Source organism: Medicago sativa, chromosome 3 (genome assembly GCF_051527215.1).
Source record: "Medicago sativa cultivar Bolivia chromosome 3, Bolivia_mono, whole genome shotgun sequence".
NCBI lineage: Eukaryota > Viridiplantae > Streptophyta > Magnoliopsida > Fabales > Fabaceae > Medicago > Medicago sativa.
The window spans coordinates 81,743,615-81,769,924 of NC_140751.1; the positions used below are offsets into that span (position 1 = coordinate 81,743,615).

A 26,310-nucleotide genomic window follows, 5' to 3' on the forward strand; every position below is an offset into this window, starting at 1 on the left:
GTCCATTTAGTCATTGGGTTATCGGACCACATTACTAGCAAAAGTCGTATCATTTCACTTATATCCCAAATCACACCACGATATGTATTTTTTTTTAGAGAAAATCACACTATTATATTTTAACACAATAGAGAAGTAAAATGTAATTCAAACTTCTCATAAAAGAAGAGAAGTATCATTTACTCAACATACTCAAAAAATAAGGCGCGTTCCTCACTTTTTTCGGATTATAGAATCCAAACTCCCCCTAAACACAGTTCTGATTATATAATTCGAATTGTATCAGCACAAATTCTAAGTCTGTTTGTAACATGAATAACCAGTTTAAGGACAATATTAATCTTCCTAATTCACATCCTTCTGTTTTGGATCATTGTTAGTTGTTCGTAGTCAAAAATCTGATTTTTAGGCTAATTGGTCAGATTGCTCTGAAGCTTCCCTAGAAAATCAAAAAAAAAAAAAAATCAAGGATCAAGACACCCTTAACAAGGACTTCTTACGGGACTCCGCCCCTCAAAATCCAAAATTACATCGTTTAGACCCATTTTTATTTTTAATTTTTAATTTTTCATATTCTCAAAAAAATATGAAAAAAAATTGCATTAGTTTTATTTGATTTTTAGAATTTTTTGATGGTATCTTTATATTTTTATTTGATAGGTTTTTATCATTTTTTTTACTTTGTTTTTGGTTGTTTTTAAAACAAAATTCAAAACTACTGAAATGGAAGAGATTCTGATTACTGATTATACATAAGCATATTTTGGATTATAATATCCGAACATTGTTTGGATGTGTTCGAATTTTAAAATCCAAAATCCCATGGACATTTTTGTAAAAATTATAGGGTGTGTGAGAGGTAAATAGGGTGTGAAAAGTAAAGCCCTTGTGTTGATTATCAGTTAGCCTAAATATGCTCACTCTCAAGCATTGGGCCTTCATACGGATCAAGCATGGAAAATTTACCCTACACCCCAACATCTATACCCTTACCCCTACAAATCATAAAATTTACCAATTTTAACCCTTTCTAAAAATTTCTCCCATTCATCCCAACGTCATGTTTTCCCGAACCTGTCACTAAACCGATAATTGTAGTTAATGTTTCCCAAAATATCTAATTATAAATCAAAGAGAAAAAAACTTAACAACAAAATTGCTTCAATTGATGGACCGTTGTAATTCTATAACAAGCAACAACGGTCCCGGGCCAAATTTAATAATAAGAAGGTGGTGGTAGTCAAACATGAAGCATTTAACAAACCATATATGTTTGGCAAAGTTTTTCTAAAGAAATATCTAAGAGCATCATCTTCAACAGGATTCCTTACTTAACAAGGACTACTCCCAGTTAAGGATTCCCCATTGGAGGAAGAAAAAAAGAGTACCTATTAAGTAACAGACAACTATATAAGGACCCTCTTTCTCCTAAGCAATTAGCGAGTCCCACGTTTAAAAGAAGTAATAAAACATGTACAAGTTGGTCCCATTTTCAAAAGAAGTGATATTTTATGAGGCAATTTATAATTTAATAAATAAATTACTTTTGTATAATGATGTTAGGTTTGTGGAACCTATTTAAGCAGTTTTCATTTGAGTCTCTGTTAGTGTATTGTCATTGGAGTCATTGAGTCAATAATAGGAACTTTTATTAAAAAATTATAAATAAATGAGATGTACATGGGGGGTCCATAAAAAGAGTCTCTATTAATGTATTACCATTGTATATGCTCTAACGGGATAAGTTTTTATAAGTTTTCAGAAAAAAAAAATAAAGAGAAAAGTGAGATCATGAAAATGATTCTGGAGTATGCGAGGGTAAAATAGACAGTTAACTTAAAATGCAGGGGTAAAGGCATAATGGTGGGTACCACTTGTGTGCCATAGTGGTTTTTTATGTTATATAACATTGACAAATAAGGGTGTGCCACATGGCACACCCTTTTTAAAAATAAAAAAATCAAATAAAACAACACGTGAGAGTGAGAAAAGAAAGAACAGATTGCAGTTAACCCTTTTCTTCTTCTTCCTTCCCCTTCAAAACAAAACTCACTCACTACCATCATCAGTTTTTCTGAGTTTTTTTACAACAAATTTTTTCAGTTTCTTTCATTATAGCAGATTAATAACAACAATTCTCTGCAGATTTTTTTCACTATAGCAAATTTTTTCACTGACTAATAACAACAATTTCATTATAACAATTTTTTCATTAGTTTGTCACAATTAAAAAAATTCAAATCAATCTACTTCTCAAGAGCTAAGTGAAAGAATATTTGTTGTTGTTATTAGTCTACTGATCTCTACAATAACAACCTTCAATGAATCCCAAAATTCATTCCAAACCAAATTCATAAAATTTGAAAAAAAAAGATTGTGAAGGCAAGAGGAAGAATTGACGGCGGCCTATGGCATAACCGTGGTCGACGGTGGAGAGAAGGACGGCGGCGGAGAGAGGTGGAGAGAAGTTGATGGTGGGTGCTGGGTTTAGAAGGGAGGTCGCAAGTAGGGAGAAAGAGGAACAAATCTATTATTTGTTCTCTCTCTCACATATTGTTTTATTCTAATTTATTTGATTTTTTATTTTTAAAAAGGGTGTGCCACGTGACACACCCTTATTTGCCAATGTTATATAACATAAAAGTCACTATGGTACACAAGTGGTACCCCATAATGGTAGGGTACAAGGTAAAACTTCCATCAAGCATGAGTAGTTGGCCTCATTAAAAAAGAATAGTTTAAATATTAAAAAGTAAGAGAGGTGGTTCATATGTCTAATGTTTTAAAGTTTGAAAGTTGTTCATTCCTTTAATTTATCGTGAGTTAATTTACGTTCGACATTTTTCAGCGTGAATTAACTCATGTTGACATTCTTCAATTTATTTGAAAAAAAATGTGCCACATCATATTTAACGAAGTCAAAATCAGAGAAGGTCACAATTTTGCAAGGGGGTGAAATATATGAAGCTAAAAGTGAATTTTTAAAAATAATGGCCCAAAATCGTTAGTTTTTTAAAATTGGAGTGTAAAAAATGAATTTTAGTCTATTATTTATTATTAAAATTATTATATTATACTCTATACTTTAAATTTAATTATAAATTTGCTAACTTTTTAGTAATTTAAACTTATTATTATACATTAATTGTTCATATATTAAATGTATTATTTTATAATATAAAATTGGTATATGATATAATATAGTCAAATTCACTAAAAATATATGTCAAATATGAAAAAAAAAGTTTAAGTTCATTAATATATTTGTTCGTTAATCAATTTAAACATAAATCATATACTTTATTTAAAAGATATTAATATAAAATAAATTTTTATATAAGTTAAACGACCATATTAGTTTTCGAAATGTTAGAGTCAAGCATAAAAAATAAGTTTGAGATAGACTTCATATCAATTTTAAAAGATCAAACTTAAAAGCTCCAAAATTAGGGTGATCTGGCCTATTCTCACCCTAATCCCCATCCATCCCCACCCGACCCCATCAATTTGGATATTCAACTCCAAAATTCCCTTAAAACCAATTGCTTAAAAAATAATCTCTCACATTGCATCCTCACTTTGTCGTTGTCATTGTCATTGAACCTTCTCATTCTCACTCGTTACCCTGCCAATTTCTCTCATTCCCATATCCATCATTTGACAAAATCAAACCACCTTCATGCCCTTACCTTACCTTTCAAGCCAACAAGTAATTCCCCAGTCCCTATACCAACCCAAAATATCATAACATGCCACACAAACACAACAAAACAACCACATTACATTAACAACAAAAAATGAAGAACCGTTATTATTATCCTCTCCAACAAAGAAAGCTATTCATAGGATTAACAACAATTGGATTAATAGTCGCTGCATTGTTCATAGCCACAGCGATCACAACCTTCGGTACATCCTCGTCACTACATTGTCCAATCTCATCCGGGATCCGAGCCCGATCAAACGACGACAACAATCCATCACCGATCCAACTAAGAGCAATTCTTCACTACGCCACATCACGTGTTGTTCCTCAACAATCGGTCTCAGAGATCAAGATCAGTTTCGATGTCTTAAAAACCTACGATCGACCATGCAACTTTCTTGTCTTCGGACTTGGCCATGATTCTCTCATGTGGGCTTCGTTTAACCCAGGTGGTAACACATTGTTCCTTGAAGAAGATCCTAAATGGGTTCAAACCGTTCTTAAAGATGCACCGGGCCTTCGAGCCCATACCGTTCGTTATCGAACACAGCTCCGTGAAGCTAACAAACTCATCTCCTCCTACCGCAAGGAACCTATGTGTTCACCTTCTAAAGCTTTTCTACGTGGAAACAAAGCATGCAAGCTTGCGCTTGAGAATTTACCTGATGAAGTTTACGATACGGAGTGGGATCTTATAATGATCGATGCACCGAAAGGGTATTTCGCGGAGGCGCCAGGGAGAATGGCGGCGGTGTTTTCTGCTGCTGTTATGGCGAGGAATAGGAAGGGATCTGGTGTGACGCATGTGTTTTTACATGATGTGGATCGTAGGGTTGAGAAGCTTTATGCTGATGAATTTCTTTGTAAGAAGAATTTGGTTAAAGGTGTTGGAAGGCTTTGGCATTTTCAGATAGCACCGTTTAATGGCACTGATTCTCCTCGTTTTTGTTAAACTCGTTGTGATCATTGTTACTGTTCATTATCATTATTTTTTTGTTGTTTTTTGTTTCACATATAACGTCACGAATAGAAGAAACAAAGTACCATGTGTTACAGAGTTACGTTACATTTCTTTATTGGTTGATATTTCATAAGAACGTTACATTTTTTGTATCATCATTACAATACTATACTAGTATGTTAACTTGTATTATTACATTATTCCAAAATTTGGTGACAAAGGGAATCACCGACTTATGGAGGATTGTAGATGGTACCATTGTCACTGCACCTTCCTTTTACCGACAGGAATGGGCACATGCGAATAATCTATTTTCCTTTTTTTCTGTAGAGCTTTCGATGTTGCTGGGAAACTAAGAAAGGTATGTAGTACAAATTAACATTCACTCTATTTGTTTTTTTTGGGTAAACATCTATTTTCAATTAGGTATCACTTTGTTAGTATCTGTTTGGTACTTTGCTAGTGTACTAGTGGCACATTATAATAAAAAAAAAATTTGAGGTTTACTTTTAAGTTTATCTTCGACTAAGAGATTATTTTTGTTCAAAAAAAAATTAAGGGATTATTTAATAAATGTAACAAATTTATAAAAAGACCTGATAAAACTTTCAATTATTAGTCATTTAAAATAATATTTTGTGGACCATATGGTCATGATGTAATCTACCTCGTACCACAATACATGGTTTTTTTGTTCCATTATTAAAACAAAAGAGAAAGAGAACACAGTCATTTCATTTTTTAACCTCATTTGAAATTAGTTTGTAAAAAACTCAGGTTATTCAATTTTATTTTATTTAAAATAAGATACTGTGAAATTCTTTCATCATTTCAAAATGAACGTAACTTTAGCAAAATCATTTTGTTTCAAAATGGATGTCATTTTCAATTTTAATTGTAACATTTGTTATGAACAAAATTTATAGTTTATCGAAAGAAAATAAAGGAACTGACATGGGCGGTGGATCAATGGAAGGTATGTTTCATGTATGGAGATAGAAGCCGAAATTGTAGGTGGAGATGACAACGAAGGGGGTGGGGGGAGATGGGGTGTACATGTAAACACTCTGATGTGTAAGTCAGTGTAAGCTTGAGGTGGATGAGAAAAGTTAGAAACAAGACATATTATGAGATCGTCAAGAGTTGTTTATATAGGCGTCGAAAAAGAGTCGTTGTGGAGCAACGGAAAATGCGGACGATGTCCGTTATTGCCGAGCTTGGATAGCTGTTACAAGCTGTTGGGCTATATGATTATGAAATAGGCTTTTATATGTGTTTAGTCCCTGCAAATAGGGGTTTAAAAAATGGTCCTTGTATTCTTTAATCCTGACATTTTGCCCTGTCAAAATTTAATCACTTAAAAATTGGTCCCTCAGCCCAGTTAATGACTGTAATTAGGGACGTGGCAGTGATTAAGTGGGGAGAGGGACAAAATTTTAAGTGATTAAATTTTGGCAGGGCAAAATACCAGGATTAAGGAATACAGGGACCAATTTTTAAATGACCCCTATTTGCAGGGACTAAACACATATAAAAGCCTATGAAATATTATGAGTCGGGGAGGATCCGAGGTTTGAAAGAAGGTTCCTGATCCAAGTGATGATCCAAGTGATCAGAAGAACAACGTCAGACGAGCTTGATTCACTGTGAAGTGAATAATAGAGGATTGGTAGGGGACAGGGATAGCATAGTCCCATGATATTCGGGCACCTGATTCTGGACTTTTATAATGTTCCATTATAGTGTTGGTGTTGTGCGGTGCTATCATTCATTATGGTCTAAATTCAGTTCACATCCACGTTATTTAATTGGAAGACGGTATGCAGGTCTCTTCGAAAGCTTCAATTAGACAACTTCATCAAGAAGAAAAGTTTAATTACAATTTTAATGTTATAGTTTAATTTATGTGCCGTTTTAATCCCTTCATACTTTTTTTGACCTCTTTAACTGTTACAATTTAGTTCCTTCAAAAAACGAGAGAAAAAAACTAGAAGAAAAAAGTACTACTAATTAAACAAATGTTGCTGGTTGAAGATGCCAATCGTAGCAGGAGAGTATAGTAAGATGTTTCGGCTAAAAGTTGGAACACACCCTTCACCCCAGGAGTCTCTTAATGCCCTTCATTTTCGTGTCGTGAACAGAAAAGATAGATCACCAAAACAAGAGAATATCATATTTTTTCAATATAAATATATAGAACATAGCTATAGTTTAAAACATTATCCTTTATTTCCGCAAAAAAAAAAAAAAAAAACCTTTATTACGTAGTGAAGAAAGATAAGTGTGTCATGCACACTCCTAACGTCTACATAAGGGATTAAGGTATAGCATGTATCAGTCTTTTTCCTATTGTTTGGTACATTCAACAACGACATTAATGAGTAGATTTTTTACTTAAACCCAATCTGTTGTGTCAAAGAAAAAACAAACCAATCTGCAATTAAGAAAATGAAACAGGACATCTACGGCTCAGTGATTCAGGGATTTTCAATTACATTTACATGCACTATAAAATAATAATGTCTATAATCATAAAATAATTATTGGAAACAAGTCATACTAAGTTAAGTTACATCTTCATAAAATACAGAAGAGATCCAATTTTGCACTTAATTATAACGATATCGTGGATTAATCAAAGAACAAAAATCAGCCTAACCACTAGAAAGCAGGCATGTCAATATATCAATTGGAAACACAGCATCAAAATTTAACATACTATAAAAAGTATTTCATCCTGTCATCCCTCCTCATAGCATTATATACAGCTTGGACCTGAAAAATACAACAAAATTCAATATCAATGTATATTCGCCCAGGATCAGAAAAAACAGAAAACATAGAAGAGGATAACTTAGAGAGAGGAAAAGAAAAAAACGAACAAGGCAGAAATACCTGTTCGCTGGAAACAACTTGGACTGGCCCAATGTTTACGGACACATATTTGCCCCTTGCTGATACCTTGTGCTTCACACTCCCCTGTAAGCAATATGTTAACATTATTGAAAGATGAACATCAACCACCAAATGTAAGTGAAGATGTACCATATTAATGAAAACTGTTCATGCAATATTTCACACTTTTCCTATAACAACTCGAAGGAAATCACAGTGCATGGTAAAAATTATACTTCAAAACACATCGAATTTTCAATCAATGCTCTCATATTTCATGTGATCATCATTAACAATAAGTTGGTAAAGAACTCAGAGTCAGTCCAACTCTACATATCCATATTGTGTTGGTGTTCTTCTACGGAGCAATTAAATTTTATCATCACCCACCGGGACTAAGTTATGAATTTTAATGTTTAACCACCTTGACAACTGTTACGATACGTACTCTTCTGCACAAAGCAGGTAAAAAGCACATTCCTGTTGGCCATTCGGTGCAAAATTCCAAACATGGGACTCAGTGAAAGGAAACTGAAATACCATTAAAGGCTAGCCTAAAATTTTCTTATTTGGGACAAGAGATCATCAATTGTAGCAAAAGAATTTTTAATCTTGTCGCAAATAACAAGCAAACCCTTCTAAATACTAACTTTTGACTGTTGTTGGCTTACTAGTTTATTATTTACATCAATAAGTCAGTCTCTTTGCCTCTCCTTGTTCAAAAAAAAAAAAAAAGTCTCTTTGCCTCTCAATGTGTGTACGAGCATGCGTAAGCGGGCATGTACAGGAGTGCATGCATGTAACAGAGAGAAGCCATATAATTTTCAAGGACTTCATGGAATTTGGAGGCACACTGGCCTGACATCAGGTTGGATGCACTGGCCAGGCTCTCTACGAAGGTTCCATCTAGAGAGCAAGTGGAGAAGCAAAAGATGAGGTTAGAATCAGCTCCACCGGCTAGACGGACATGGACTCTTCCGACGACTCGGGAGTGTTCTGTACAACTAGCTGCTGCAATCACTGTCTCGTCTTTTAAAAGGTCTAACTTGGGGATGGGAGAAGGCTAAAGACTGTTGGGAGAGTCCAGGGCGGTCCGACTTTGGTTGCTGGTGCGTGTAGGTAGGAGTACATAATGGAAAGATCAGTCACCCGGGCAAACCAAACCTCCTCCTCTAGTCTTTTTATAAGGACAATACAAAATTATCCAGACTTTGCTGCATCCCTTGAATATGGATACGAATATATGCATATACTTTCATAAGAGACTTCTAGAAGGGATTTTGGAAACCATTTACAGCACATATTGGCAACCATGAGTAGCTGCTTAAAGGTTTTCCATTGTGTGAAATCCTATGATCAGCGTCCTTCATAATGCAAGGTCCTGAGTCGTGATTACTAGTCCCCATTGTCTCATTTAGACTAGTGTTAATTCAATAGCTCTTTTCAGAGATACATTCTATGTTTTTAACCTCGATGATAATATGTAAACCTGACGGTGGCTTGACATAGTTTGTGGTTTGGTATTAACAATTTAATACAATTCTTGGCAACAACTCAGCCACCTTATAAGCCAAAAATATTTAGCAGATAGATACAGTGATAAAAATGCAATCTTAGAACCACCACGGCAGCTAAACTACGCAGATCAAATTGCAGCCTATACTGGACTTCTAAAGTCAGCTGTAAAGACATTGAATAGTTACATATTATGTAATAGAGTAATAGACATATCATACACTGTCAATATTCATCGCAAATAGTTATTTTTATTTAATAAGTCAAGCAAACAAACTATGTTATCCAGCAATAAGCATCACGTCAATGTCTAAACACAGCCAAGTTACACAGCATATAAGATTGAAGAAAAACTAGACACAAAATTAACCTTACGGTAATAACAACAAATAAACAAAACCTTTATAAGAATAATATTTGGTATGCATATGTTACATGTTTTTATTGTAATTACTACAAATAACACAGATCATATTTCTCTAGTATAAAAAAAAAGTTGTTGCGGAGAGAACAATTACTACATAAATCAACAACCCCGCCCCTAAATAAATAGGTGCAACTTACCAATGTCCAAATTTCTGAAAAAGTATTGATATGCTTAAAAAAAAATAGTGTTGATACATAAAACATACCTGGGGAATGGGCTGTTGGATTACAGATTCAACAGCAACAACCATAGCTTGCACGAAGTCATCCCCACCGGTTCCTATTGCAGTGAACCCCCTAACAGTTGGGTATGTATTCACCTATGTAAGTAACACACAACAGAGTATTTATTTTTGATAAAAACACACAAATGTGTAAAGTGTGACACAAAAATGTTAAAAACACAAGCATATACAAACATAAAGCTAAAAACTATATAAAAAACAAAAACATGAAATCAAAACGAAACAAAGACATGATGAATGAACACCTTTTTGTCTAAAGCAACCCATTCATTAGTAGAATCATCCGTGACAGTTCCTCCAATAACCATATTCGTAGTTTGTCCTATCCTTCCTTCTGTCTTAGATACCTCTGCAACCATTAACATTTATTTGAAGCTCTTTTTTAAAATTAATTAAATAAAATTAAATCAAATGTGAAGATGGAATTACCTGAAATGGCCTTCAACACAGCTTCTTGAGGAGGACCTTGATCATCGTGAAAAGACGACGACGGTGTATCGTTACGAGAGCAACGGAGAATTCCATTACCACGGTGAAAGGGACGAGCCTTAACGGTTCTGCAGCGAAAACCTCCTCTCTTATTCGGATTCAAATTAAAAAGTAAAGGTTTGAATTGGAATTGGAATTGCAATGGTTCCACAATCATCGCTGAACGAAGCATGCTCCTGCACGCCATTGTTTTTTTCTGTCTCTTTCTCTCTTCTCTTCTTCGCTTTGTACTCTCTCAAAACACAGATTTTTCGATAAGGAACAAATTGAAATGTCATTACTACCCTTGCCTTTTAGTATTGTTCTAAGGCTTTTATTGGCTTTTGAACTCCAACTTATCATTATTTTTTTCAATTTTAAATATATTTTATTTTTATTTTTAATTTTCATGAAATAAAATCATAGTTAATTTTTTTTTCTTTCCCTTTGTTAATTTTTTTCTGTAACCCTAATTTCGGCTCGGATTAATTTTCCGATGTACGGATCGGAGAATAACCGGGAAGATTCGGAGCCAACGGCTTTCAGAAGAGCAGAGAAGAACTACAAGCTCTACTACGATAACAATGCTCCATCCAAGAAGAAAAAGTACTTTATTTAATTTCCTCTAAATGGAGTTAATTTTCACTTTGTTGTTCGTATCAGATCCTAATTGCAATATTGTTTCGTCACAGGAATAAACAACCTATACCGGTGGATTTAACTGAGGTACTTGACTTCAGATCAATTCTAGAATGTCATCACCGTAACGGTGAGCTTCCCAATGGTGTTATCGTTCTTCAGGATAAGTTCAGTTCTCCAGTGTTCTCTTTGCAAAATCGCCCTGGTAATTTTCTCCATCTTTTTGCAACGTGTGGTTTACTTGTTCAAAATGCAAGCTTGGAACTAACTGATTAGAAACTAACTAACAAATCAGAAGTACATTTTTAACTAACTGAAACAAGTAAACTAAATTAAGAAAGCATTGGTACTTGTAAAATGGTGAAGTACCCGTGTACCGGTACATGTGGTTGTGATACTTTGCAGTCAATTGAATAATTTAGCTTTCCCGCGTTACATTATATAATAAAACTCATGTTTTTTTTATCGATGTATCCATACCTTGATTTTTTTTTTTGAAATGATGTATCTCATACCCGTAGTCGTTTCCGGTACCGTACTAGTACCATTACTTTGAGGGAAAATGGTTTATGTTTGGATAGTTTCATACAAAAGTAAGTTAAACAAGAAATTTGAGTGTAAAAATCATGTTTGGAGGAAAATACTACAAATATTAGCATTAAATTATAATCATTTCTAGAGACAAAATCAATTCTAATTAAAACCCCAGACATGCCAAAATTAATTGTAAGTTTTTAGAATCATTTTTGGCTCTTCCAAAAGTGAGTCCAAACACTAACTCAATGCTTATTGTGCAGGATTTTATTTTATCCCCGGGGCATTAAGCATAGAGAAACAATGTGATTTGATAAAAGAGAGTTTGACTGATTTTCCGCAGCCACCTAACAGAACAAATCACAATGCTATATATGGTCCTATACAAGATTTATTTGTTGCGGCTAACGAAGGGAAAGTTTTGGTTGAAGAGAAATTTCTAATTACTTCGAATGAACCCAGTACTGATTTGAGTTGTAGGGACGGTGAGAAATGGAAGTTTACCACGGAAAAAGAAGCATCCTTGAGAAAATGCAGATCCGTTTCTGGTTCTTCTTTGTTGCGAAAGTTGCGGTGGAGCACCCTAGGCCTACAGTTTGACTGGTCTAATGTGAGTCATGATTAACCCATCAAATGTTTTTATGCTGCATTTGGATTTAAATTTTAGTTATATTATTATATCCTTATTTTGTTTGCAATAGAATAACATCATATTAGTCCCCGTGAGCATAGCTCTGTTGGTAGAGACATTACATTATATATGCAAGGGTTGAGGTTCGAACCCCGGATTCCCCACTTATTCACCTTAAAGGTGACTTTCTAGCCACTAGACTACTTGATCCCAAAAAAAAAAAAAAGGAATAGCATCATATCTACTAATGTATACTGTTACATTTTTGCTTTGGAGAATAGTAATTGGTTACTTGACTCACAATAATCTACTGCTTAGCACACATCCTTTTTTAGCTAGAGAGGAACCCTCTTTTAGTTGTGACTGAGATACAAGAAAATTGCTTTTCTAAACTTGCTCCACAATTCAAGTGTATCAATATCCTTATAGAGTGCACCCCTTGCTTGAACAACAAACTTCTGATGCGGATGATTCAACATTTTCCTTTTTTTTTTTTGACGGTAACATTTTCCTTTAAATATTGCTCAAATATGCCTTAAATTTTGTTATCAAGTAGATACTATTACGAAGATGTCAAATTAAAACTTTTTTGGGAATTGTTATTGATATTTAAAGTTGCATCACCTTGATGTGCTTGTTGTTGTTGTTGGGAAATCTTTCAATGATTGTGTTTATGTACAGCGAAATTATAATGTGTCTCTCCAACATAACAAAATCCCTGAAGCACTCTGTGAGCTCGCCAAACGATTGGCAAAACCTGCAATGCCTGCTGGTGTTGAATTCCATCCTGAAGCTGCCATAGTAAATTACTTTGCATCAGGTTTGCTTCTTTTCTTTTGTGTATAATTTTGTAGTGTGATTATTCTACATGTCCTCTTTTCACTCCATTTTTAGTTTAATTTCGATACATGTTAGGGTTCGTGTGTTTTAAATTTTGGTAAAACTAATGTTGAAAGAAATTGAATTGTGTTTTGGAATGATTTTAAAAGCAAGTTTAGTAGAATCTATTTTGCTTGACTGTTAAGATATAATTACTTTTGAAGTGCGAATGCTTGTGTCCCAAATCAAGAGTACATTACTCTCGACATAAAAATTTGAAATTTTTATGGCTCTAAAAATTGTTCTCAATTCTCCTGAACAAAAAATGCTCCAATCACGTATGTTATCCAAACAAGCTAGCGGCTTTTTGAACTCACAACACCATACTGTTCAGTGATTTACCTCTCACTTTGATGTATATATTAATATCACTGCAGGGGACACACTGGGTGGCCACCTTGATGATATGGAAGCAGATTGGAGTAAGCCCATAGTTAGTTTAAGGTATTATGCTTATATCTTTGGAATATCTTGTTTATTGGTTTCTAGATACAAACATGTAAAATGAAAGATATAACATGTACTAGGATTATGAATCCTAATTAGTTTCTTGTCCTCGTTGCCTCAGCTTGGGCTGTAAAGCTATTTTTCTTTTGGGAGGAAAATCTAAAGAGGATGCTCCCCTGGCAATGTTTCTTCGAACTGGTGATGTTGTACTCATGGCTGGAGAAGCAAGGGAATGCTTTCATGGTAAATATTATACCCTATAAAGATATATGCTGTAAACATCCAGTCCTATATATTTTTTTTTTTGAATCAGCGAATATTATTAAGCTCGGCTAGCACAAGGTGCACTTATCCAGTCCTATATATTGAATTTGAATCTTAAATGAAACCATTTCTCTTTGACGTTTCATTAATTTTTTTGACTCAATAATCGTTAAATATTTAATGTTTTTAATTTCTGTATTTCATACTTAATTTCTTCAGTACTATTCAAATAATTTTTACCAATCAAAATATTATTTTTAATTTAATTTTTGTTTGTTTTTGTTTCAAGAAATAAGCATAACTATGTCTACAACTTAACTATTCATTACATAGATACTATCTGGTTAAATCATAGGAACTTGTATGATTAATTGAGTTATGTCACCAGGATGAGGAGTATCAATTGGACTTTACATACAATTTAAGATTGAGTTATTAGGAAAGTGGTTGCAGAGGTTAGAAACAGATAGTTGTGGTTGTGGGGTATGGTATGAGGTATTGAATTATAAGTATGGCAGTGGGGGGTTGATATTGGGTGAGAAGCTGAGGGTGTGCTCTTATTGGTCAAAAAATGTAAACAAGGTGGATAAAGGGGTTTGGGGGTTCATGACGAAAAGCTGAATAATCACTTTGATCTGCTGTTTATTCTGTCAAACGACAAGGCAGCAATAGTGGCAGATATAAGATAACAAAAATAGGGTGTGTGGAAGTGGAATTGGAGAAGACGAATTTACTTGTGGGACGGAAAACTGTTGAAGGAAATGCAGCATTAGGACAATGTTCTGCTAATGGGTCATACAGGCCGGGTCCTTATGCGGACTCACGATAGGGTTGTAGTAGATACCTTTCAAAAAGCATGGCATAAGGAAATACCATTGAAGGTGTCTTTCTTTGTGTGGAGTTTGATTCAAGATATATTCGAACAAAAGAAAATCTTGCAAGAAGGGAGATCATTGGACCAGATGTATGCCATTGCCAGCGTGTTGGGGCTGTGGCCTAGCTGGGTCTGTGGAACACTTGTTTTTTTAATGATTGGTTTCTTCGAGGATATGGCATGAGGTATTGAGGTGGATTGTGTGGTAGCTGTGTTGCATAATGAAACTATCGAAAACTTTCAGCACTTTGGTAGTTTGATTGGTAGTGATAGTGTGTGTTTGGGTGATTTGGAAAGCAATATGGTTTTCCAATGCGAAACTGTTTTATTTGAAAGTATTACGGAGCAGGCACAAATGATGGCTTGGACTGGAAGATTGTTAAAGATAAAATCTAAAGATGGTTGCCATCCATTGTTATTTTGGTTCACCAACCCTACTGCTTGTTTATGAATGCTATTATTTCGGAAAAATCGCGGTTCCGAAGCGAAAAGTTAGAATGCTGATTTAGTAGTTGAATTGAAGTTAAAAAGTTGCAGCTTGGTATTGGCTCTCTCTGCTGAGTTTTATTATTACCTCTTTTGTCTGTGGCGCCATTTGGTTCAGAACTATAATGCTGGTAGGAATTGTGTTGCGATCAAACATGTTATGGTGTGGATTGGCTTTAAGGTATGTTGATGCGGGGTATTGTTAGGAGAGTTTGTCATCTGCATCGCAGGTATTGTTAGGAGAGTTTGTCATCTGCATCGCATTCTGACGCATGCGTTTTGCTAAGAGTGGGAGTGTGGAAAGATTAAGAGGTGACTTGCTAGTTGCTAGTAACTTGGGTTGAAGTATAGGGCTGCTGGAAAACAGTTGTTCCACAGAAAAATTCTTATCTTAGCTATAAGGATATGCACTTGCCTTTGCTGTTGATCTTGTTGTCAATGTCATTATGCAGTGTTTGCATTTTTTGTTAACATTTTTTCCCAACCACTTTGTGTTATTGTCTTTCGATAAATCTTTTTGCCTTTAAAAAAAGCGTCTTATGTTGATTCGTTTAGCTTCAAAATTCTGTTTAACATTGGAAATCGGTCTTATACATGTTGCAGGTGTTCCTCGGATCTTCGCCGATAAAGAAAATGCTGAAATAGACCATCTTGAGACACAGTTGACACATGAAGATGATATTTGTTTCCTAAAATATATTCAAACTTCAAGAATCAACATCAATATCAGACAAATTTTTTGAGTAGTGTTTTCTTGTTTCAAAGTGAAAAATTGTTGAATATATCATTTCTATTTTACTGTGGTCTGTGGCCATTGTATAATATCTAGCAAACCTCACGGTAACATCTGCTTATAGCAATGTTTGTTTTGTGGCGGGGTTTGCAATTTGTATAATCAATTCAAATTAACAACTTATTGACATCTTGGAGATGATGTCTATCTCCCCTCTAAGACATGAATACCAAAATAAGACTCAACAATGTGAGAACTTTGCTTACACATGGCACCTTTCTTTGTAGCCATGAGCTGAGCAAGACATGTGCACACAGACAGATGGCTAGATTAATACTAGCAGTAATCGTAATCTTTATCCGCACACATTGCTCATGTAACATGTTATGTTATGCCGTGTCGGCAAGTAGTTCGTGATTTTAGACAAACAGCGCTTGAAATTTTGATAAATTTGTCTGTCGTATGGGACAGACAAAATAAACGGTCCCAATATTCATCTGTCATATGGAACTTTCTTCCTTGCTTGAACCGTCTAAATGTTGGTCCAAGTGGCGGAAAAATCTTCCACATGAATCTCGAAATCAAATTACCTCTCCCTTACATTTTTAACTCATTCTGATAAATTTGAAAAAACTAAACTAAATCACTTCTGATTTTAAATAAAATGAGAATAAAGTATCATATGCAAAATTAATTTTGGTTCACAAATAAATTTCAAAAAATTAATCCTCAATTTTAATTATGTATTTTTTTTATATAATTTAATTATTTTTAAATGACAATTACGATCATAAATTTTCTTTTTAAGGTATATGTTAGTACGTACAGTAAGACATATATACTGTCTTTTAATCAATATTAAAAGGGTGTTTGACATTTTCATCAAGAAAATAAATCATATTAAAGAACGTGTGTGTGAAGTTTTATGTGGTTAAATGCAAAGCACATACAGAAAGAGAAACCAAACCACAATTGAAAAGAAAAACATCTGCACTAGCCTCCAAACCTCAAACTTGTTAGAGCCACCAAACAGAGTTTCGTCAACGTGTACAATTCCACAACCACTTTATTTATATTATTATTATTCATCTCTTTTATTTCTTCCTTATTCACCACTCCAAATCCAAACAATAATAAAACTCACACACAAAAAAATCTTTATCTCTTCTCTCTCCCTTTACGTTTCCTCATCCACCCTCACTTTATCATCACAATCTTCATCTTCATCTCCGTTTGTATCTTCAATTCAACCAAATGGGTCCACTCGTAATCAGCCAATTAGCCACCGGTCTAAGCGTCCTAGCCGGAGCGGTTCTCGTTAAACAGGTCATGGACCAAAAACCCATGGCCGGTCCATCATTTCCACGATGCCCCAGCTGCAACGGAACCGGTCGAGTCCCTTGCCTCTGTTCACGCTGGTCTGATGGTGATATCGGTTGTAGTACGTGTTCCGGCTCGGGTCGTATGGGTTGCAGCAGTTGTGGTGGGTCCGGTACCGGTCGACCTTTACCTGCTAGAATCACAATTCGGCCGACGAACCGCCCTTCTTAGTTCACCGGTTCGGTCTAGAGTTTGTTCTCATCGCAGCTCTGTTTAGCGTTAGTAACTATACTTGTTTTTTTATTTTTATTTTTATTTTTATTTTTATTTTTATTTTTATATCCCGAATTAATTAATCAATCAATCATATAGGTGTTTGTGTAATATAAAGTGCAAATTTGACACTTGAAATAGAGAGCAAAAGGGATATTGTTATGTTGTAATTAAATTACTGTAAGTAAGAATCTTGATTGTCTTCATCATCATATAATTTTGATTAATCCTATTTAGACCCTCTTTAACAAAGGCATAATTAAGTGTTTGGATTTTGATTTTTGCACTTGCAATAATTTGAATAAAGTAACATGTTGTGATGTGAAACGTTGTACAAAACAAGCGATCTAGTAAGTGTGTGTGTATGATTGGGTTGAAACTTGAATATAAGTTTGCAATGACGAATGCAAGACAAGTTGCCAAATTGACGATTGAATCCAAAGAGAAAAATAGTCTTTGCCTTACTGTTACTTAGCTTGACCTAATCAAATTGTACAATATCGGAGGATTGTACAAGTGTGACTTAAAAAGTGATGGTGACTTTGCCAAATATATGCAACTAGTTTGTTATATATTTTGTTCATGTTGAGTTGGCGCGCATGTTTTTGGTTGGTTATTATTAGTAGTGCCTAACACTTAGATTGTTCAATTTGGTCTTATCAGTGCCTTTGTGTGATGCAATTTGCTGGTTTCCAAATAGGTACTAGTCTAAACTAGACAGGATTCACACATGATAATAATAAACAATTTATCAAGTACATTTATTTTTTTTTATCAAACAAGCTAATAAGATGAAAGGGGAATCAATATAAAAATGATTATGTATGAACATTGATACTTTAGTTCAGGTAAGTTATATTTTTTGAACAAACTAAAATCATATATATAAATCAACAATGAGACACCCCGCACAAGGTGTGCAAAAGGTGAATCAACCAAACGTATTTACAAATAGTGATGCCAAAACAACGGAAGCATCAACAAAAACAAATTAGTGAACACCCATGCACAACAAAGGATGCATCCACCAGTCGTGAGGACTATGTCTAAACACTGCATGATTTGCCTTAAGCCATAAGAATGAATTTAGTTTAACTCTTTCTAGGAGAGTAGAAGAAGTAGAGACCGCATTGTTGAATACACGGTTGTTTCTTTCCTTCCACATGACCCAAACAGAGGAAAACCAAATCACCCTTAAGAAAAGATGAGTAAATCTAGGCAAACCAGCCATATGAATGAACTGAAAAAAATGATGTCTAATATCACCAGGCATAACTGCTGAAATACCTAACCAGTGAAACACTAGTGGCCAAATAGAACTAAAAAAATCACAACTCAAGAACAAATGATTTGCTGTTTCCTCGGAACCACACGATGTCGGACAAGTCGTATCAGTTGCTTGAATGACCCGCCGCCTCGCCAAATTGTCTTTAGTCGGCAATCTGTCACGAAGAAGACGCCACACAAACACTGACACCTTTAACGGAATGATCTTATGCCAAACGTCATCGACGGAATGTCTGTCAATAGTTGTCCCTGTAGTAGTAATAAAATGATATGCTCCACGGACAGAATACCCATGTAAAGGGTCAAGTAACCACCGCCAAGTATCCTGAATTGTCACCTGCAAAACAATATTTTGTAACATGGCAGAACACTCCTCCACACTCTCCTCCTCCCACGCCAACAAACGACGTCTCCACTCCCACCCCCTCCCCCAAGTTATTTGTGATCGAGTGAGATAAGTTTTCGCAATAAAAATATGATTAAAGTAAGGTATTCTTCTGCAGCTTGATATCATGCTAAGGAACAGTTTGGATCAACATTGGAGCTGAGCTGCTCAATTCATTTCAGATATGTTTTTAAGTTTAAAAACGATTACAAATTAATTTTGCACAGAAGCCATAAACATTGCTCTTTTCTAATAATGTCATGAAATTAGTAAAAATAATTTTCTAATTAATACTAGGAAAAACATTAGGGTCTTAAACCTCCGGTAATGACTCCAGTGTATCTCCCCCGTTCAATTAACAATACTCATTGATTTGTGCACATTTTGCACATGTTTTAATTTTTTTCTTTTATACCCGTTCATTTTGAGGTTCTCCCTAGTTGACTTGTTTCGTGATGAGCATGTTAGATGTTGTAGTTGACTATTACAAGTACTATAAAGTTAAGGGTCGTGTTAACTTGTGCCCTAAGGGCACATGTTAAGGAACTCAAAAAAGCAACTTTGTATTGGAAAACATGATATTTTAACTTTTTAAAAGTTGACTACACGAATTTTGATGCATATATTTCTATAATAAATTCCTTAACATGTGCCCTTGAGGGCACAAGTTAACATTTGCCTAAAGTTAATACTATTATCAATTATTGACTTTCTTGCATATAAAATATAAAATGCAAGTCAACTTTTAGAAAAGAGTGAATAGGCAAAAAAAACCCCTGAAATTGTAACTTTTGTCAAACCCCCCCCCCCCCCCCCCCCCCCCCCCTTCCCCGATTTTTGCAAAACTTCAAAAACCCCCCTAAAATTGTTAAACGTTAGTCAATTACCCCCCTCCGTCTGTTTTGGCTGTTACACCCTGTGACGTGGCAGTTAACTGTACACGTGGCACCTCCATGTGGACTGAAAGTTATGCCACGTCATAGGGGGTAGTTGACTCTTTTTTTTTCATTTTTTTTGCTTTTTTTAAAAAATCTATGTGATTATAAAAATAGGCAAATACCCCCCTCAACTTTAATGCTTATGTGCAAATACCCCCCTCAACTTTAAAACTTATGTACCAATTATCCCCCTCAAATTTAACACTTACATGCAAATACCCCCTTCAAATTTAAAACTTATTTGCAAATTGAATTAAATCTTATGTGCAAAGATTACTTCAAATATTTGAAGACTAGTTTTAACAAAGATTTGTCACAAAACAATAATTCCAAACTTTGCTAGAGAACTTAAAAGGTATGAAAGCTAAGGAACTCATGTCATGCCCTGCTGTTATTGAGATACTGTTGATGAACAACCAACTGAGAAGATTAATTTCAAGAGTCTTGCGGGTATCACCAAGACTTTCCCTGATGAAGCTTTTCCTGCTGGCCAGTAATCATATCATATGAATTAATTAATGTTATGATAATCTACCAAGTCTAAATAGATGTTTGGTATAAAATAAAAGAATAATAGCTTTCTTTCTATGTTTTATTTGGTGTAAATGGATTTAATTCATGCTATATATGATACAGTAAAGGGATTTAGTTTCAAACTCAGTTTGCAAAAGTTTTAAATTCATTTTGTATAAAAGTTTTTAATTGTATAAATCGTATCTCTTGAAATGAATCTTCCTAGTTGGTTGTTCATCAACACTATCTCAATAACAGGAGGGATTGACATGAGTAGCTTTCACACCTTTAAGTTCTCTAGCACAGTTTAGAATTATTGTTTTGTGACAAATTTTATATCAAAAAGTCTCATATTTGAAAAATCTTTGTTAAAACTAGTCTTTAAACATTTTTTTTTGACGTTTAGTCTTTAAACATTTGAAGTAATCTTTGAACATAATATTTAATTCAATTTGCAAATACTTTTTAAATTTAAAGGGGGTATTTGCACGTAAGTGTTAAATTTGAGGGGGATAATTGGTACATAAGCATTAAAGTTGAGGGGGGGTATTTGCACATAAGCATTAAAGTTGAGGGGGGTATTTGCCTATTTTTATAATCACATAGATTTAAAAAAAAAAAAAAGCAACAAAAAAAAATTAAAAAAAAGAGTCAATTACCCCCTATGACGTGGCATAACTTTCAGTCTACGTGGAGGTGCCATGTGTACAGTTAACTGCCACGTCACAGGGTGTAACAGCCAAAACAGACGGAGGGGGGTAATTGACTAACGTTTAACAATTTCATGGGGGTTTTTGAAGTTTTGCAAAAATCAGGGGGGTTTTTGACAAAAGTTACAATTTCAGAGGGGTTTTTTGCCTATTCACTCTTTTAGAAAACCATTAAGAATTTTCGTTATTAATTCTCACGATTTTTCTTGTTTCCTTAGACCCTATGCTAAAATTAAGCAAGTGGTAACAAAGTTACAAGATCGTTTGCAAAGTCTGTAATATTGTTTACCGTTACCAAAAATTGTTTGTATCTTGTTTGAAGTTAAATCAATACTGAATTTTCTCAATTGTTTGTCTCTCATGTCATAGAAATCTCTGTCTAAATTTGTTTTCTCTTATTTTTATTCAAAGTCTAGATTCTACTATCCCTCATGTCACTTGAGGGGATTATTCTCGTAAATCTAGCTCGTAAGTCCCGATCCAACATACTCACGCCCGTGCTTTTTTACGTATGCCTAAGTCCTAACAGGAGTAAATTTTAATCATATAACCATACATGCAGTCAAGATTGAAACTTAAAAGTTTGCTATTAGTTAGTCACATATTTTCTAAATACACGTTTGCTAAAAAAATTAGAATGAATACCAACAGGCCAAACAAAGCCAGCCCACAATGAAAAGATTGCACAGTTTGGTAGGGAAATTGCTCTTTAAACTTCAAAAATTGCTCTCCCACACCCCAAAATTATCTTAAGGCTTAAATATGAAAATAGTCCCCGCAAATATCTAACATTTTGGTTTTAGTCCCTGTAAAATATTTTTTTGGTTTTAGTCCCTGCAAATATAAAAATTTGGTTTTGGTCCTTGGTATTTTGTTTTAGTCCTTGTAAAATTGATTCATATTGGATTTGGTCCTTGTAATATGTTGAATATTTGATTTTAGTCCCTCAAAATGAGGACTAAAATGAATATTATAGGGACCAATTTCAATATGAGATGATTTTACAAGGATTAAAACAAAATACCAAGGACAAAAACCAAATATTCTATATTTGCAGGGATTAAAACCAAAAAAAATATTTTTATAGGGACTAAAACCAAAACGCCATATATTTGCAGGGACCATTACCATATTTAAGCCTTATCTTAATACCCCCAACTGCAGTTAATTGTCAGTTGGCTCATGTCCCAGCTGCACTCAAGTGCAGTTCAAGTCCAACGTTAAATTCAAATGGATTAGTGACCGAGCCTATTGATTTCTAATGCGATATTTGTTAGCTTATGATCTAACTTGCAGATTAGCTGTAGAAAAGCAACAGGTGCTCAACTCTGAAACAATGATTATAAAACATACATTTAATTTAATAATTTGCAGCTCTCTTTTATCATACACAAACATGTTTGTAGTTGTAACTTCTATGCAGAACTCCAATACCAATCTACCTTGACCTTGCTTAAAGCCATGTTGTCAATGTTGAGCTCTCTTTATTATACAAACATGTTTATAGTTTTACTTATGGTAGTTTATCCAGTTTCAACAAAGAAACAGGTTGACTCTTCCACCATAGTCCCATACTTGTACTGTTATCTTCTTCCACTTTCATCTCCCAATTATTATCATACATCCTCAACAAAGCTCGACGTCCATCAATTGCATCTTCTCCAAATACTTCCCCTGCAAACCCTGCTTCTTTCATTCTTCCACACCATTTTTCTCTCCTTTCCTTTCATTCCTTTGACGTTCCCAAGACGCAAGAATCTCTTATATTGAAAAGAGAAATGATATTTGTAGAACCATTTTCTAACAACTTTTGTGACAACTTTCTCTCTGATACTCACATATATTTTTACTTTATCTCTCTATTGCTTTGATTTCCGTGTCAAAATCTACTTTTTCTTTGTAAATTTGTGGTTGTACAATAAGTTGTCAACCAAATGGTTGTTCAAATAACACACCTCTATTGAAAATTAGAGAATTTCTTCTCCCGCGGAGCCATTTTTTTTTATGGAGGGGTCATATTTTTAAGATATAAATATATATTGTGACAAAAATAATTACAATTAAAGTTGTAGTCAAGTGGTTCGTTTGTTTTTATGTTGCTCCCCTAACCATGGTTCAATAGTTGCATTATACAATATTTTCATTGCATTGAAAGGTGAGGCACTTAACCGCTTTGCACCTTATTTTGGATTTTAAAATTTAAAAAATGGAGGGTTTTAGAATGTTTGTGCGTATTTCATATTTATATAATTTGAATTATTATAAGAGACTTGCGAGAAACTTAAAGATTGGGAAAATAAACTCTTTAAAATTTATACTTCTATACTTCATCTCCAGTCCATACTCTATAAACAATACTGTATATATTACATCTTTGGTTCCCAAATCCCCAAAATGATGCTAACATGTTTTTTTCCTTAATATGAAAATTTTATGTAATTGTAATATGAAAAATTTCAAAATCCAAATGTCCATTTAAAGTAAAATAAACTAATTTTATGCTTAGCCTACGCTAAGGCTGACATTACAATTACAATTTTTGCATATTTTTAAATGTGAAAAAAAAAATACAGTGTTTAGAATTTTTTAAAACATGAAAAATCCATATCGTTTTTTCTAAAAGTGAAAAATTCAGAACATTGAAAGCAATTCTCCAAAGAGTACAACATTTGGGAAATTTGTTGGTTGCCACCGACTAAGAGTTAGATTTGGCTTAATAAAGATGGAGCTTCAAAAGGAAATATGACACTAGGGTATGGAGTTGTTTTAGGGTGTGTTTGGATGGAGGGAAAGGGAGAAGAGAATTTACTTTTCTTTTTTAAATTACGGATATTATAAAATAATTTTTAGAAAATTGAATTAACAACAGGATGATCATATAATACTTCAAAAACATTTAATTTATTTTAAAAAAAACATTTTACATTATTCGTAATTTTAAAAATAAAAGTGAGATCTCCCCTCCCTTCGCCTCCTAAACCCTCAATCCAATCACATCCTTAAAATATACTAATGGTTTGTGGGTTTGTGGCTTCTCAAAATATCTAGGCGTGTATAGTGCTTAAATGGCGGAGTTTTGAGTGATGTTAAAATTTTGAAGGTTTGAAGTTGGCGCAATATTGAGGCTTCATGTTGTATCAAGTATCATCACGAGTACTCTTTTAGCCGGATAATGGTGTATCATTGGTGGGTTGAGTGTGTTAGTCATTAAAAGTAACTAGATCTAAATCGATAGGTTTGAATTACACATTTATATTTATATAGAGAAGCTAATTCATTTGCAAATACTATGGCAAACCTTAATTGTGAAGGTGACTCTATTCTTTGATTTTATATGAGCGATATCTGGTTCAGATTAGATCATTTTGCTTTGCTGAGTTTGTTGGAGTCTTTATTCCTCGCTCAATCAAGCGTTAGGTTGTCTTTCTTCTGGACTTCGTCCGTCCCTATTGTAATGCAAAAAGAAAAGTCTAGTTTGATATGTACAAGACATCCGCCCAAACATATTATTGAGGTCTGGTGCAGATTTTAAGATGAAGCATTTTTTCCATTGATTTAATCTTTGTTGAAATAATATTTATATAGTCAATACTTTATCAATTTTAGTTTACAAAATGGCATAACATAGAGGTTCATGGACTCACGACACGACTATAAGTAATTTATTTTTTTATTTAAGGTCTACGACATTGTTTTGATGACTTTATCCTTGGCCAACCTTGGATCAAGACCGAATTTGATCCATACAACTTACGTGTTTCTTAAAATCAATTAATTTTTATAGTTTTAATGCATGTCCAATAAATTATTAACTTACTTCCTAAAGAAAAAAAAAATTAATTTATAGGTAATTTAAATTGAATATGATTTTGAGTTTCAAACCTTTGAAAAGTAATAAAAATTTATTCCTGTAATATCTCTGTTATTGATACCCCTCCCTTTTTTTTTCCTTTCCGCTTTTACTCTTTATTCTTGGTTACAATACTAAGCCCAAGTTGTTACTCCCGGTTCCTCATTTCTTACGTAAGAACTAGGTAGGACCCATGATCTCAACAATGTCTAGGCCCATCTTTAATTATAAATGACATGAATTAATTTTTGTCCTAAAATGGAAAAAACAATAGGAATAAATCAAAAGAAAGTAGCACTAAACTGAAATTAGACCCTCTTTTTTGTGGGAGGAACACATTTTTTTTAGAGAAACACAAAACCCATCAACATGGGAGATGATTCAAAACCTAAACGTTTTTTTTCTTCTAAATTTCCTCGTTTTTTGCTTCTATTTTATTTCATACGTTTTTTTTTTTCCGACAGAGATAATTCTGTTCAAAATGTATCGGACACTAAATGTAGAGGGTTTCTTTTAATTTGGACCAGTAAACGTTGGGGTTCAACTTGGACCAGTTAAAGGCTGACCATTGATATATTAATATTTAATACATACGGTTGAGATTAATTATTCAGTACCTGTTGTACAAGTTGAATGATAGGCAAGGTTTATGTAAGATTGACTGCACTGTAACATTTTTGTCATTTTGTGAAAATGGATTTATGGGTTGGGTCTAAACATGAACCTTTGTCATTTTGTGAAAAAACTATTTACGGAAAATAAAATAAAATTTGTCAAAAAGATTAATGTGAAAAAAAATCTGCTACAATAAAATACGGACAAAGTAATTTATATAACAGAAGATGAGAGTAACGTAATGTAATATACTAATATCAGCCAATTTATTTTTTTAGAAAAAACTATTTACGGAAAATAAAATAAGATTTGTGAAAAAAAACTATTGAGAGTAACGTAAAGTAATATACTAATATCAGCCAATTTATTTTTTTTAGAAAAAACTATTTACGTTCCTCAAAAAAAAAAAACTATTTACGGAAAATAAAATAAGATTTGTTAAAAAAGAAACTACATGAGTGAAGAGTTTGAAAGGAAAAAAAACTTTTATTAATTTTTATCAAGTTTGGATGCCAATCTCTTATTAATAGTTACGTTTTTATTTTTATTACGAATTTCATTCTTAGAAATTTTTATAGTGGCTTGTATTTATTTTTAATAAGATACATAAATTGACTATATATTCTGGAATTTGCAAGACTCATGCTCATGTGCATCTAGACTCTAGGGAAAAGGAGTTGCTAGCATATTTTCTATAAGGGGGTGTATGGCATGGG

At 33.8% G+C, this 26,310-nt stretch overlaps 3 protein-coding genes and 1 pseudogene across 5 annotated transcripts; 3 read left to right on the forward strand and 1 right to left on the reverse strand.

Moving 5' to 3' along the window:
- Nucleotides 1-3,521: 3,521 nt before the first annotated feature.
- On the forward strand, nt 3,522-4,862 carry LOC146940873 (arabinogalactan O-methyltransferase 1 pseudogene; annotated as a pseudogene). The gene has a single exon (XR_015032179.1). The product of XR_015032179.1 is annotated as an arabinogalactan O-methyltransferase 1 pseudogene (transcript).
- A 2,365-nt stretch (nt 4,863-7,227) lies between these two features.
- On the reverse strand, nt 7,228-10,435 carry LOC146940874 (phosphoribosylformylglycinamidine synthase). The gene is made up of 5 exons (XM_085754643.1): nt 10,178-10,435; nt 9,994-10,097; nt 9,710-9,823; nt 7,563-7,646; nt 7,228-7,442 (listed from the first exon to the last, which is right to left on the reverse strand). The coding sequence occupies exons 1-5, from the start codon at nt 10,422-10,424 to the stop codon at nt 7,386-7,388; spliced, it is 606 nt and encodes a 201-aa protein (XP_085610769.1). The 5' UTR covers nt 10,425-10,435; the 3' UTR covers nt 7,228-7,385.
- A 228-nt stretch (nt 10,436-10,663) lies between these two features.
- Nucleotides 10,664-15,970, forward strand: LOC146940875 (oxidoreductase, 2OG-Fe(II) oxygenase family protein). 2 transcript variants are annotated; one of them, XR_015032184.1, is made up of 7 exons: nt 10,664-10,822; nt 10,909-11,060; nt 11,653-11,999; nt 12,702-12,840; nt 13,277-13,343; nt 13,468-15,166; nt 15,201-15,970. XR_015032184.1 is itself a non-coding variant. In XM_085754642.1 (7 exons), the coding sequence occupies exons 1-7, from the start codon at nt 10,713-10,715 to the stop codon at nt 15,711-15,713; spliced, it is 1,077 nt and encodes a 358-aa protein (XP_085610768.1). In that variant the 5' UTR covers nt 10,664-10,712; the 3' UTR covers nt 15,714-15,970. The 2 variants fall into 2 exon arrangements, 1 of the variants encoding a protein (XP_085610768.1); XM_085754642.1 differs by having other exon boundaries at nt 13,468-13,589; nt 15,574-15,970.
- Nucleotides 15,971-16,684: 714 nt separating this feature from the next.
- LOC146940876 (chaperone protein dnaJ-like protein) lies at nt 16,685-17,548 on the forward strand. Its single transcript, XM_085754645.1, has one exon. The coding sequence runs from the start codon at nt 16,958-16,960 to the stop codon at nt 17,252-17,254; it is 297 nt and encodes a 98-aa protein (XP_085610771.1). The 5' UTR covers nt 16,685-16,957; the 3' UTR covers nt 17,255-17,548.
- Nucleotides 17,549-26,310: the final 8,762 nt, after the last annotated feature.

Bases quoted from the DNA above. Each gene is read 5' to 3' on its own strand.
- LOC146940874 (XM_085754643.1), bottom strand. From the start codon at position 10,424: ATGGCGTGCAGGAGCATGCTTCGTTCAGCGATGATTGTGGAACCATTG. The intron at 10,098-10,177 runs GTAATTCCATCT...TAATGGTTGCAG, and splicing joins TGTGTTGAAGGCCATTTCAG to AGGTATCTAAGACAGAAGGA. The intron at 9,824-9,993 runs GTGTTCATTCAT...TTACTTACATAG, and splicing joins GGGTTGCTTTAGACAAAAAG to GTGAATACATACCCAACTGT.
- LOC146940875 (XM_085754642.1), top strand. From the start codon at position 10,713: ATGTACGGATCGGAGAATAACCGGGAAGATTCGGAGCCAACGGCTTTC. The intron at 10,823-10,908 runs GTACTTTATTTA...GTTTCGTCACAG, and splicing joins GCTCCATCCAAGAAGAAAAA to GAATAAACAACCTATACCGG. The intron at 13,344-13,467 runs GTATTATGCTTA...TCGTTGCCTCAG, and splicing joins AAGCCCATAGTTAGTTTAAG to CTTGGGCTGTAAAGCTATTT.
- LOC146940876 (XM_085754645.1), top strand. From the start codon at position 16,958: ATGGGTCCACTCGTAATCAGCCAATTAGCCACCGGTCTAAGCGTCCTA.